This window comes from Electrophorus electricus, chromosome 25, assembly GCF_041902795.1.
Source record: "Electrophorus electricus isolate QZ-2024a chromosome 25, ASM4190279v1, whole genome shotgun sequence".
NCBI classification, from domain to species: Eukaryota; Metazoa; Chordata; class Actinopteri; order Gymnotiformes; family Gymnotidae; genus Electrophorus; species Electrophorus electricus.
This window is the reverse complement of record NC_137521.1, coordinates 14122501-14135000: the sequence shown is the minus strand read 5'-3', so window position 1 is coordinate 14135000 and position 12500 is coordinate 14122501. Positions and strand designations below refer to the sequence as shown.

Below are 12500 nucleotides of genomic sequence, written 5' to 3'. Positions count from 1 at the left end.
CACATACTCTCTTTCTCACACACACACGCACTCTCACTCTCTCTCTCTCACACACTCTCACACACACTCTCTCTCTCTCTCACTCTCTCTCTCTCACACACACACACTCTCTCTCACTCTCTCACACACACTCTCTCACTCTCTCACACGCACTCTCTCTCTCACACAAAACACTCTCTCTCACTCTCTCTCACACTCACACACTCTCTCTCTCTCTCCCTCACACACACACTCTCTCACTCTCTCTCTCACACACACACTCTCACACACATTCTCTCTCACACACACACACTCTCTCTCTCTCTCACACACTCTCTCTCTCTCTCTCTCTCTCTCTCTCTCCTTGTGTGTGGTGTTTCTTTTGTTTCTCTTTACTGAAGAGCCACTGCTGACTGTTATTGCGAGTGCTGGGCTGTTTGACAGATCTGACACATCACCACACTACCACTGCTATCCCTCTGTTCTACGAGTCCCTGCTCTCTCTCTCTCAAATTCTATTTTTTTTCACTGTCTTTTACTTCTTTTTCTTTGTCTTGTACTCTCTGTCCTTCACTCCCTCTCTCTTTCCTTCATTCTCTCTCTCTCTCTCTCTCTCTCTCTCTCTCTCTCTCTCTCTCTCTCTCTCTCTCTCTCCCTCTCTCGCTTCATATAGGGCACTTGCTTGCTCGGCCGCATAAAAGCGATAGCTGCATTTCCTTAACGTGCACTCTGCGGCAGCTTCCCCTGTTCCCCTGAGCTCAGCAACTTGGGGGAGTGAATTAAGAACAGAATTCTCTCTCTCTCTCTCCCTGCACACACCATAACACTTCATTAGTTTTCCTCTGTTTGTTTCCCAGAGAGTGAAGCTAAAGTAGATGTATGATGCCTGGGTTTCCAGGCTGTCCTGGAGTTCAGCAGCACATGTTTACACACAGGTGTGTTTTAAAGGAGTGTTGTACCTGATGCTAAACCCTGATGGAGTTTGCACTAAACTGACCAGTGCTCTGACGTTCATGAGGTCTGACGACGGTCAGCCAGTGCTGGCGTATCTGAAAGCCTACAGACACGGGGTTCTGTTCAGTCCGTGAAACGCCCTGCTCTCTGTCTCATTCTCCCTCATCTCCCTTTGTCTCTTTGACTCTGTCTGTCTGCATGTCTGTCTCTCTCTCTTTCATCATAGAGCTTTCCCTGTCTCATCTTCAGCTTGGGGGCTTGGGACGGGGTCCGGCACTTGGTAGGCAGGATCGATAACTCCGGCTCAAACAGCAAAAGGCCGAAAGAGATTCAGAGACAGAATGGAGCCCAGGAGAGGGTGGGAGAAAGTGAGAATGAGACATCTTTCATAGACTGGAAGAATAAAAGAAATAAGCACAAGAAACAGAGAGAGAGAGAGAGAGAGTGAGAGAGAGAGAGATACAGTGAGAGAGAGAGAGATACAGTGAGAGAGAGAGAGATACAGTGAGAGAGAGATACAGTGTGTGAGAGAGAGAGAGAGATACAGTGTGTGAGAGAGAGAGAGATACAGTGAGAGAGAGAGAGAGAGAGATACAGTGTGTGAGAGAGAGAGAGTTACAGAGAGAGATACAGTGAGAGAGAGAGAGAGAGGGAGCGATACAGAGAGAGGGAGAGAGCAAGAGAGATACAGAGAGGGTGAGAGATACAGAGAGAGAGGGAGAGAGATACAGAGAGAGGGAGAGAGATACAGAGAGAGAGAGGGAGAGAGATACAGAGAGAGAGATACAGAGAGAGAGGGAGAGAGATACAGAGAGAGAAATACAGAGAGAGAGATACAGAGAGAGGGAGAGAGCGAGAGAGAGATACAGAGAGAGGAAGAGAGATACAGAGAGAGGGAGAGAGCGAGAGAGAGATACAGAGAGAGGAAGAGAGATACAGAGAGAGGGAGAGAGCGAGAGAGAGATACAGAGAGAGGGAGAGAGATAGAGAGAGAGAGGGAGGGAGAGAGAGAGATACAGAGAGAGAGAGGGAGAGAGATACAGAGAGAGGGAGAGAGATACAGAGAGAAAGGGAGATACAGAGAGAGAGAGAGGGAGAGAGAAATACAGAGAGAGAGAGGGAGAGAGAGATACAGAGAGAGAGAGAGAAAGAGAGAGAGAGGGAGGGAGATACAGAGAGAGGGAGAGAGAGGAATGAGATTGATTTTGCTGAATGTTCAGGTGTACAGAATGCACCTCACAACTGCTGTTCAGCAAAAAAATAAATAAAAATGTAAAAGTTAAAGAAAGACACAAAATGAAGAGTCAACACACCGATGTGCAGAAGGCTGCTTTTGGGGTCACGTTTCCAAACAAGCTTTTGGAGGTAGAGTGAGTAAGGCAAGTTACCCAGATGTAAGGGTTCAAGGTTTTTGACTGGCTGGCTGTTGTCATAGTAATGGTTGTTGTGAAGCATTGTGCAGGCTGGCTAATCAATGCTCAGATCAGAACTGGAATTGGGATTTTTCTGTCTGATATTGCAATTAGATTTTGGTGTTTACATTTTGTAAATTAAGCTTCAGTTATTAAGGTTGGCATACTATCAAACATCTGTTGACCACAATAAAAAAATATTACAGCTATTGTCATGAACCATTAAAAAAAGCAATATGAAATAGTTTTGTAAATTTTATTATTAATATTAACAATTTGTATTAGCACTTTATGTAATCTTGTATTAACACTGTATGTAATGTGCAAGTGGTGTGCAGCTCTTGTGAGTTTACATTTTTTAAACGGTGATTTTGGTATGAAGTGGTTTGCTGCTCTCTCCTGGTACCAACACCCATGATTCACTCTGTGGGCATGAATCATGAATTTTGTTATCTGGGTTAGCACAGGGAGGTTGTCCTGTAATGTAGGGTGGAGTGAGTGGTGTGAGAGGCATGAGAGGTGTGAGTAGAGTGAGAGGAGTGAGAGAGCCCAGGACGTGTAGTCAGAGCGACACACTGCTCCTTCTCCCTGACTGCTGATATTGTCACACCTGCGTCAAACGCTCACTTTGCACTCAGAGTTTGTGGAGCTCCAATTCGGAGGATTTTGGGGGGTGTGCTCGCACTGAGGAGGGGTCTTTATCAGCAGTGTGCCTGCAATAGAGCCATACCCATGTATTAACAGCATCAATACGTGTGAGGTTTTTAAGAAATGCTTGTTTTGTTTTCTTTAACAGACATGACCATGTTTGAATTATTTATCATCAGTGTGTTTAACTGAAGATCTGATTCCTATTCCACTGGTGTCATGTGGAGGATTGTCACATCAAGCCTTCTCAGCAGTGTTGGGGGTTGTGCTGTGAAACGCAGATCCAGTCAAGAGTAGTGTGACGTTTTGACGTGTTCCCTCTGGTCGGACAGCAGTGTGATGAATATACACAGTAGCCCAGGCACAGTAGCGCATGGTCTCTGTGGTGTTCTCCTGGTTGGGTTGCGTCCTTATGAAATTCCATTTCTCTTGTACAAACTGTAAAGGATTCGGAATTGTGAGTAGTGCACACAACAGCCCCTTTGCCCCCTAGTGAGCGGATCTGGAGTAACCCCTCAGATCACTGTGTTGACATGTCCTACGAACACAAACGCTAATGCTGCCTCCCTCTATACACACAGCCACTGGTGCAAAAGGAGAATTACAATCTGCCTCAGCAATGGAGTTGGTAAAACACACACACACACACACACATATATGCACAGTGCTCATCTCCCTGACCTTAACCCCAAAACCACAGTGCTCTCACTCCATGTGACATCACACTGGGAATGCTTCACCTCCTCAGGCCAGTAGAAACACACTGACGATATTTTGGACCCTTGCCGGTTTTTCCTTTTGTTTCTTGTTATTGTTTTTTTATGTGTTTGTCAGTTTAGTCGTTTTTGGAAAGCATCGGGAAAGAGTTTGGAAAGATGGGTTTGTGTTCCCTAGGTGAGAGGGAGGAAGGGAGGAATACTTCACTCGGGCTCGCAGCTTGCTTTGTTTACGTAATATCTCCTTAAGTTGTTGTTTAGCTGTTACTCATTTCTGAAGCCGAGTTGAAATGAAGGAATGTCTTCCTCATTAGGTCATTTCCATGGCCAAAACTCTCTCCCTCACTCTCTCCCTCCCTCCCTCTCTCTCCCTCCCTCCCTCTCCCTCCCTGTCTTTTCCTCTCTCTCTCTCTCTCTCTCTCTCTCTCTCTCTCTCTCTCCCTCTGTCTCTCTCTTCCTCTCTCTCTCCCTCCCTCACTCTCTCTCCCTCTCTCACGCTCTCTCTCCCTCTCTCTTATGCTGGCACTCCAGAGCAGGTTTAGTGGGACTTTGTGTGTTCTTGCTTTAGAGAGAGAATTGCCAAAAAGAAAATTCTAAAATGGCTGCCAAAAAAAAACCTCCTCGGCACATGAAATGTCTGCCAAAAAAAAAGGCCAATAGTGAATGAACAACCAGGAAAAAAGAGAGAACCAACATGAACATTACCCTCACAGGACCTTCTAACAGACAAAGCACATATGCTGAAAGCTTCAGGACAGAAGAACAAAGACAATTCGTGTCCAAAAATGCTCAGATGTGGGTCTGTTTAAGCAGACTTTAGATTCAGAAACACTTTCCCCCAGTATGTAGATGTTTAATTGAAGCATAATGACACAGCAAGGAGATGATGAGCTATTTAGAGAAGTATGTCTGCAGAAATATACAACAGGACATTTCTAGAGTTATTTATCAAACCGCTGCTTTATATTTCAAGATTGTTTTGTGAAAACATTACTAAGGAGAAGCAGTTTTTTAAAAATCCCTGTGGAAGAAATGGAAGCAGTGCAGGAGTCGTTTTACAAAATGGCAGAACTCATGCTCCACTCGGCTTGCTGGGAGAAAATGGAGGCCCTCATGTTTCTGCAGTGTAGTTCATTACATCATACGTTGCATTTTCTGTTTTTTAAATCCTGTGTCGTGGCCCCAGAAACTAAATTAAAAAAGACAATAACAAGTCCAGCAAGTCCAGCTCACATGTAGTTCTTCACACATTTGGTTTTGTATTTTGGTGTTTTTGTGCCCCCCCCCCAAAAGCATCACTTGCTGTATTGACTGAGGGGTTTGAGTGTATTCACACACACTCACACACACACACACACACACACACACACACACACACACACACACTCTCACTCACACACACACACACACACACACACACTCACTCTCACACACACACACACACACACACACACACTCACACCTACATTCACACACGCACACACACACATGCTCTCACTCACACACTCACTCACACACACACACTCACTCACTCTCACACACACACACTCACACACACACTTTTTCACACACACTCACACACGCGCACACACTCACACACACACACACACACACACACACTCACACACACACACACACACTCACACAGTATCACACACACACTCACACACACAATTTAAGACTCCCTCCCTTTCTTTCTGCTTTTCAGCCATGCCAGGGGTTTAGTCTGAGGACTACGTGCCCAGGAACTGCTTCAGTTCTTCAGTTTTTGGCAGAGATGTTTTTGGATATTGAAGTTAGCGAGATGGTTAGAGAAAGAGACACAGTTAGAGAAAGAGACAGATTGAGTTTTGATTTTCAATCAACTTTATTAATCAGTTACAACGTACAGAACACACATTTAAGCACACCTTACCATAAATAAAAAAGTTAAAAAAGAAAATCATCAAAAAACACTCCCTCATCTTTTACAGAGCACAAAACATCATTGTAACCCCATATATTTTCAAAAGTGGTCAAATCATTCACAACAGAATAAAACTTCAAAATCTATCACTATACGACTCTCCACTAATCTTTTAAACACATTTACAATACTGCTGTCAGTCTGGCCCTCAATCAAACACTTCCTGCTGATCCACACTGCCATGTCAGATTCCCCTAAAATGAAATTTCAAAGTTGACATTGTGCTTTCTTCTTCTGTGTGTAATTATACCCACAAAAGAGAACTTGTATAAAAACAACACCAAACACTTAAAAGATCATTACTAAGACACTAAACAAGGGCGTCAACCTGGGACATTCCATATACAGTGAAAAACTGTTTCCCTTATGCCACAATACAGACACTGAGGATTCATAGCTGGATGTGAAACTGAAACAAACGCATTAACTGCTACTATACCATGTAGAATTCTCCACTGTAAATCACTATAAGGCCTCGTCAAGTGTGGTTTATAGTGCACTCTCCAGGCTGGATTAAACCCTTCTGCCAGTTTTTTGCGCCAAAGGGTATTAATCCTACTATTTAATTTGTCTTTGTTTAACACTTTAAGACAGGCCCTATAGAGGGTATTCCCAAACACCTCTTCCAGAGCCATGCTCTCCACACCAGATAGCTGCAAAAAGAGGTTCTCACAATCCCCAAGGTTAGAGTGAGACGGTTAGAGACAGACGGTTAGAGTGGGTTCTTTGTTCTTGGCAGTGATGACCATCTCATTCAACACAGAATTGCAGTAATGGTTGTTGAGTGTCTGTGTGTGCGTGTGTGCGTGTGTGCGTGTGTGCGTGTGTGCGTGTGTGTGTGTGTGTGTGTGTGTGTGTGTGTGTGCAATCGTCCTGTCTGTTGTCCTACTGTTACTAACACATTTATTGATCTATATATAAAGTTGTGTTGATTCTTCAGTGAAACCATGACTAAAAGGTTAAAGCACCATTGTCGCCTTTAATTTGAGGCCCCTCATGTGTCCTGCACTTCTTATACATGGGGCCCCACTTTTCATGAGGCCAGAAGTTATTTTATTCAACTCAACTTTATTGTCATTATATCAATACAGGGCTGTTTCACAGTGCAGGTGTAACAGCAGATAATAAGATAGTAAGACAAGACAACAGTTCAGAGACAGTAGACGTGTGGCTGATAGTCACAGAGTATGCGTAGAGGTAGACTTACAGGGTGGACCAACGTAGACAGGGACGACTGAAGCTTGGCATATACAGTGGTGAACAGTACATTCAGGTAGCCAGTTCAGGTGTGCAGTTGTAATAGTGATGTATTAGCATCACATATCACAGTTGTCATGGTGATGTTGTGATGTAATGGCATCACAGATAACAGTTGTATTAACGTATGTAGTGCATGAGCGGTGACGTTGTTCAAGCTTGCAGGCAAAGTGTGATGGGGACGGATGCAGAGGGAGGATCAGGGTGGATCTGTCACGGCTCCTGGCTCACCATAAGCCTGCGTGTTCATGCTCTTCTGGCTGTGATTGGTGTGGTCAAGTTTCACAGCTTCCAGGTAGAAACTGTTCTCGATTCTGGTGGTTCTGGCTCGAACGTTCCTGTGTCTCTTTCCACGTGGTGGGGGTTGGAAGAGGGAGTGGCTGGTGTGCGTAGGCTCTGTGGAGGCGTTACTGGACTACCTTAGATGGCTCTTGTAGATGTCTGGAGTGGGTGGGAGGGCAGCTGCCGAGATGTTCACCGCCCTCTACAGACCGTGATGCAGCTGGTCAGGACCTTCTCCAGGGAGGACCTCCAGGTTGGAGCTGTTGTGGCAGGCTGACTCTCCTCAGCCTTCAGAAGCGCAGAAATGACAGTGATGATCGTGAGGTGTGAATGCCACTGTTAGAATCAGCTTTGCACCTTCTGTTACTCTGCGTACATGAGCGGAGTGTCCCGGCTTCTCCAGGCTGTTTGACCCTGTCACCGTAGCCATGTGCTTGTGACTTGTTCTTTTCTCCTAATTTATCTGCTCCAGCCTGGTTCCCCTTACACGTGTAAATTCCTGTCCCCTGTTCTCCCTAGCCAGCTTTGTACTGGCGGTAGTGGTCTTGGTTCCGATCTGTTTTGCTCTGCTGTTTTATTTTTTAATTTCCTATCACTTGCTTTGCTAGGGATTAGTTCTCTCTTGGTGTGCGCTTCCATTATTGAGTGCCTTGCTAATTTCTAGTATTCCTCTGGTAGATTTCCGTTCCTTCTGTGTTTGTTGTGTTTGTTCCGTTAGTTCTGTGTTTGTATATTCCCATCTTCCCAAATGGAAAGAAACCAAGGACCCTTGCACATGTATCTGCTTCTTCATGCGTGTTTCCAGCTGTGTCGTCACATGGACCACCTAACTGCACTCCACTACTCCACAAAAACCAGAAGAATTCCTTCCCGGTTCATCTAATACAGACGTAAAACCCCACAAATTTAAGCTGCAGCTTTAATTTTAAAGTCCTGGTTTCATTTCCATTGTGCAAATACAAAATAATCAAACACAAAACTATCACAGTACGCAGGCTTCTGGGCTGGACTGGGGGCTCTTATAGCAGCAGCAGAACTAAACCCGGGTTTGATCTAGGAGACACTGGGCTGTGTTGTGTACTTTATATACATTCATATGTGTATTTCAAAACAATATAAGCTTATTAAGTGAATAGGAAGCACAAAGGAAATCAATCGACAATTGTGAAGTTGAATAAAATTAAAATTATATTAATTGCTAATCCACTATTTCCAGTGAAATAGATTATATCAGTACCCTAGCTGTGTGGGTGGGGGGGTTTTGTTGTGGTCAGCCAGAGACCTGGAGGTCAGGGGCAGAGTGTGAGTGGTAATGATGCGTTTCCTTCTTCTGGGTGCCCTCTCCAACACGGGCAGCAGACCAGACTCTCTGTTTGAGCTTCTAGTGGACGCGCGCCTGTCAGACACACACTGCGTGTTCATCTCTCTGCCTCTGCCCTTGTGTTATTCCCTCCATCCTTATGCCTTTTCAGCTCTGGTGCTTTTTCTGTGTTTATCTTTTTCATCGTTGCGCTCTGCTAACTCCTGGGGTCGTATAAAAGAAAAATGGCTTGATGGGAGCATTACACCCCTAGCAGACTGCACTGGTGTACACACAGGCTGGCAGTGTAGTTCACTTGTATTACCAGCAAAAAGAATTTCAATTGGATTATGGTCAGGCCCTGCCAAACAAGTCGAAAAGGGGAAAAGAGCCTTTGAATGGTTTTGCTGTATACTCTGATACCGCCTAGTTTCATTTGTGTGGCTTCTGAACCATTTGATTTGGCTGTGCTTGGAGTGGACAACGTGGTGTGGATATAGCCCTGAATCTTGCACTGATTTATAGAAAACATACTGAATGTCTCCGTGGCCCACTCACAGACATCCTGAGCTGTTTTCTTGTGTCCAGTTATAAAGACGGTACGGTCTAACCACAGCCCAACTCTCTGGGATGTTTACGTCCTTGTGCAGTCCTGTGAAATACCTCATAACTGCTATTACGCTTTATTATTATAACACGCTAGCGATGACATTAGACAGTGTGTTTTTTACCCAGTTCTGGGGTCTTTCGGCCATGACATTAAAATATCTTGTTCCGCTTGGTAAGAAAACATGTACCCTTGAATGGAGGCGTCAGCCTGCCTGCAGGGCAGTGTGCAGGCCCTGCAGGCAGTGTGTGTCCTTGCAGGCAATGTGAGTCCTGCATGCAGGCTTGTAGTGAATCCCTGTGTGCAGCAAACTTTGAGTAGGTTTGACCTTTACCTGTCACAATGCCTCCGCAATGTTTCAATTAAGGAAAACTGCTGAGTTGGAACTTATATCTCCCTCTCTCTCTCTCTCTCTCTCCCTCTCTCTCTGTCTCTCTCTCTTTTACCATTGTTTCTCTTTATGTTTCTCTCTTACCTCTTATCTCTTTATTTCCTCTCTCTCTCTCTCTCTCTCTCTCTCTCTCTCTCTCTCAGAGGCAGCAGACCAGAGCAGTAGTCCTCGCACAGGTATTGGTTCAGACCAGGAGGACAGTCGAGCAGCCACAATGGGTAAGGACACCACACACACACACACACACACACACACTCACACACACACACACACGCACTGACACACACACACTCTCACTCACACACACACACTCTCACTCACTCACTCACACACACACATACACACACACACACTCTCACTCACTCACTCACTCACTCACTCACTCACTCACTCACTTACACACAGACACACACACAGAGTTCCCCTTTGGCATGTTTAGTTTGATGGCGTGTGCCAGTCTGTATCTGCATTTGATTTTAAGCACAAGATGACGTTCATATAGTAAATTAAATGTAAATAAATATTTGAGCAGGGGTGTGTGTGTGAGAGAGTGTGTGTGTGTGTGTGTGTGTGTGTGAGTGTGATTGTGTGTGTGTGTGTGTGTGTGTGTGTGTGTGTGTGTTTGGGGGTGGGTGTGTGTGTGTTTGGGGTGGGTGTGCGTGTTTGTGTATGTGTGTCTGTGGGTGTAAATGTGTGTGAGTGGGTGTGTATGTCTGTGGGTGTGGGTGTAAGTGTGTGGGTGTGTATGTCTTTGCGGCTGTGTGTGAATATGGGTGCAAGTCAGTGTGAGCATGCTGCAAAATCTGTGTAGCACAATGCAGCACATGCTCATTTATATATGTCTTCCTGCGTGCGTGCGTGTGTGTGTGTGGGTGGGTGTTTATGTGGGTGTGTGTGTGTGTGTGTGTGTGTGTGTGTGTGTGTGTTTATGTGGGTGGGTGGGTGGGTGTTTGTATGTGTGTTTCTGTAAGTGTAAATGTGTGTGTTTGGGTGTGTGTGTGTTTGTGTGTGTGTGTCTGGGTGTAAATGTGTTTGGGGGTGTGTGTTTGGGGGTGTGTGTGTTTGTGTTTGTGTATGTGTGTCTGTGGGTGTAAATGTGTGTGGGTGGGTGTGTGTCTGTGGGTGTGGGTGTAAGTGTATGGGTGTGTATGTCTTTGCAGCTGTGTGTGAATATGGGTGCAAGTCAGTGTGAGCATGCTGCAAAATCTGTGTAGCACAATGTAGCACATGCTCATGTGTCTTCCTGCATGCGTGCATGTGTGAGTGTGTGTGCGTTCAGAAAGCATACAGTGTAGCTCATTTCTCTAAGCACTTTTCTGCACTGTACAAACATCCTGTTTACCAAGCGCAACCTACATAGGGCCTAGCTCAACCTATCAAACCCACACCCTCATACTCTCTCTCTCACACACACACACCTCACTGCTCACACACACACACACACACACACACACAGATACTCCTCATTGCTCACATAAAAACATTTGTGTTCAGTCTGGAAAAAAAAAAAACAATAAAAACAATGGCACAGTAAGTTTGCTTTTGCACAAGATCCCCATGTTTAAATATTATTAAACAGGTATTATTATGATTTGTTTTAAATGCAATAGTAACGATCACGCTTAGAATTTTCAATATATTACAGAGAGAACAGAATTTATGTCACAATTTTTTTTTATTAGTTTTTTGAATACTATCCCAATACACGTGTGTGTGTGTGTGTGTGTGTGTGTGTGTGTGTGTGTGTGTGTATGTATATATATATATATATATATATATATATATATATATATATATATATATATATATAAAAACACATACTAAGCACTGTGGGGGTATTTAAAATGCGCTTCATTGAGTTCAGCTAGGGTAATTTTTTTCCATTCGGCAGGTCTTCATCTGTGCAGGTGTACTCTGCCTACATTATCATTTCATAATGCACTCTCTCACTTGGTGACGAGTCAGGAGTGGAGCCGGGTCAGGTCCCGAGGCGGATCAGGAGTGGAGGCAAGGTCAGGTCTGGAGGCGGGTCAGGAGTAGAGACGGGTCAGGGCTGGAGGCAGGTGCACCTGTAAGCTGGGCAGTTTTCCATTGTCCTCTTACAGAATTCAGGGATAACTGGATGGCAGGATACATTGCTCCGAAATGTGTTAACAGTGACATCACGGATATGCAAATGACCCCTGCCATGGACCCTGAGCTCTTGGCTTTTCGACCAGCTTGGACGGGCCGTGTCCTCTGTGGCTTGGAGAACACGATGGCTGTTTCTGTCCCCAAAGCTGTTTGTAATGGTGATGAATGGCCATAAAACACGGAAGTCTCAGCGCTTCCTCACAGTGCAATGGACGGATTCTTCTCAGCAGAGGAGAGCAGCTTGCGTGTCTGGATGCAGTTTAACAATCTCCAAGCCCACCAAATCTGAGGGATCTGAGCTCGCCCACACCGACAAGCTGGATTTCTTTATTCTTTTTAAACGTAATGCGTAATGTAGATGGTGAAATACCTAGAATCCTACCAGTCTACTTGGGGAATGTTGCTCACCAGTGCTAGATTGTTTCTTGATAGCAAATCTGTTAGCAGTTGGGTGAGGCTCGTCTCATCCCTGCAATTAAAGGACCTGAAGGTCGCTGATGTCACTGTAGTGGACGCTGCAGACGCACCTGCTATTAACCCCTAAGTTACCCCAACAACCCTCACAGAACGTCTCCTTATCAAGAAGCTCTGGAATGCCTGTCCGGACCCTCACCCCGGGACAGCTCATCACACCCCTCTGACAAGCTTTGTTGTACAAACACCAGAACACCTTTGGCTCTGCTAAAAAGGGACTCCCTTCCCTTATCAGGGTGTCCACACCACTCTGTGTGAGGAAGGGTCACTACCACACCAGGACACATGGCCCAACCTTACAGCCCAGAACTGGGGCAACAAAGTCATAAAACACCTCGTGATATCAAGAGATGACTTAGATCAAGGGAAACTCATAAAAGA

The 12500-nt window shown here is 45.1% G+C and overlaps 1 protein-coding gene across 15 annotated transcripts in view; it reads left to right on the top strand.

Annotated features, from left to right (window-relative positions):
* nfic (nuclear factor I/C) overlaps window positions 1–12500 on the top strand; it is a 113832-nt gene that overhangs the window by 57946 nt on the left and 43386 nt on the right. For all 15 annotated transcript variants that reach the window (XR_014119828.1, XR_014119825.1, XR_014119827.1 and 12 more), the window contains one exon: window positions 9656–9730. Coding sequence is in view for 7 of the 15 variants with exons in the window: in XM_081707283.1 (XP_081563409.1) it covers window positions 9656–9730 (75 nt within the window). In the remaining 8 variants the exon portion in view is untranslated. The remainder of the gene's footprint in view (window positions 1–9655; window positions 9731–12500) is intronic.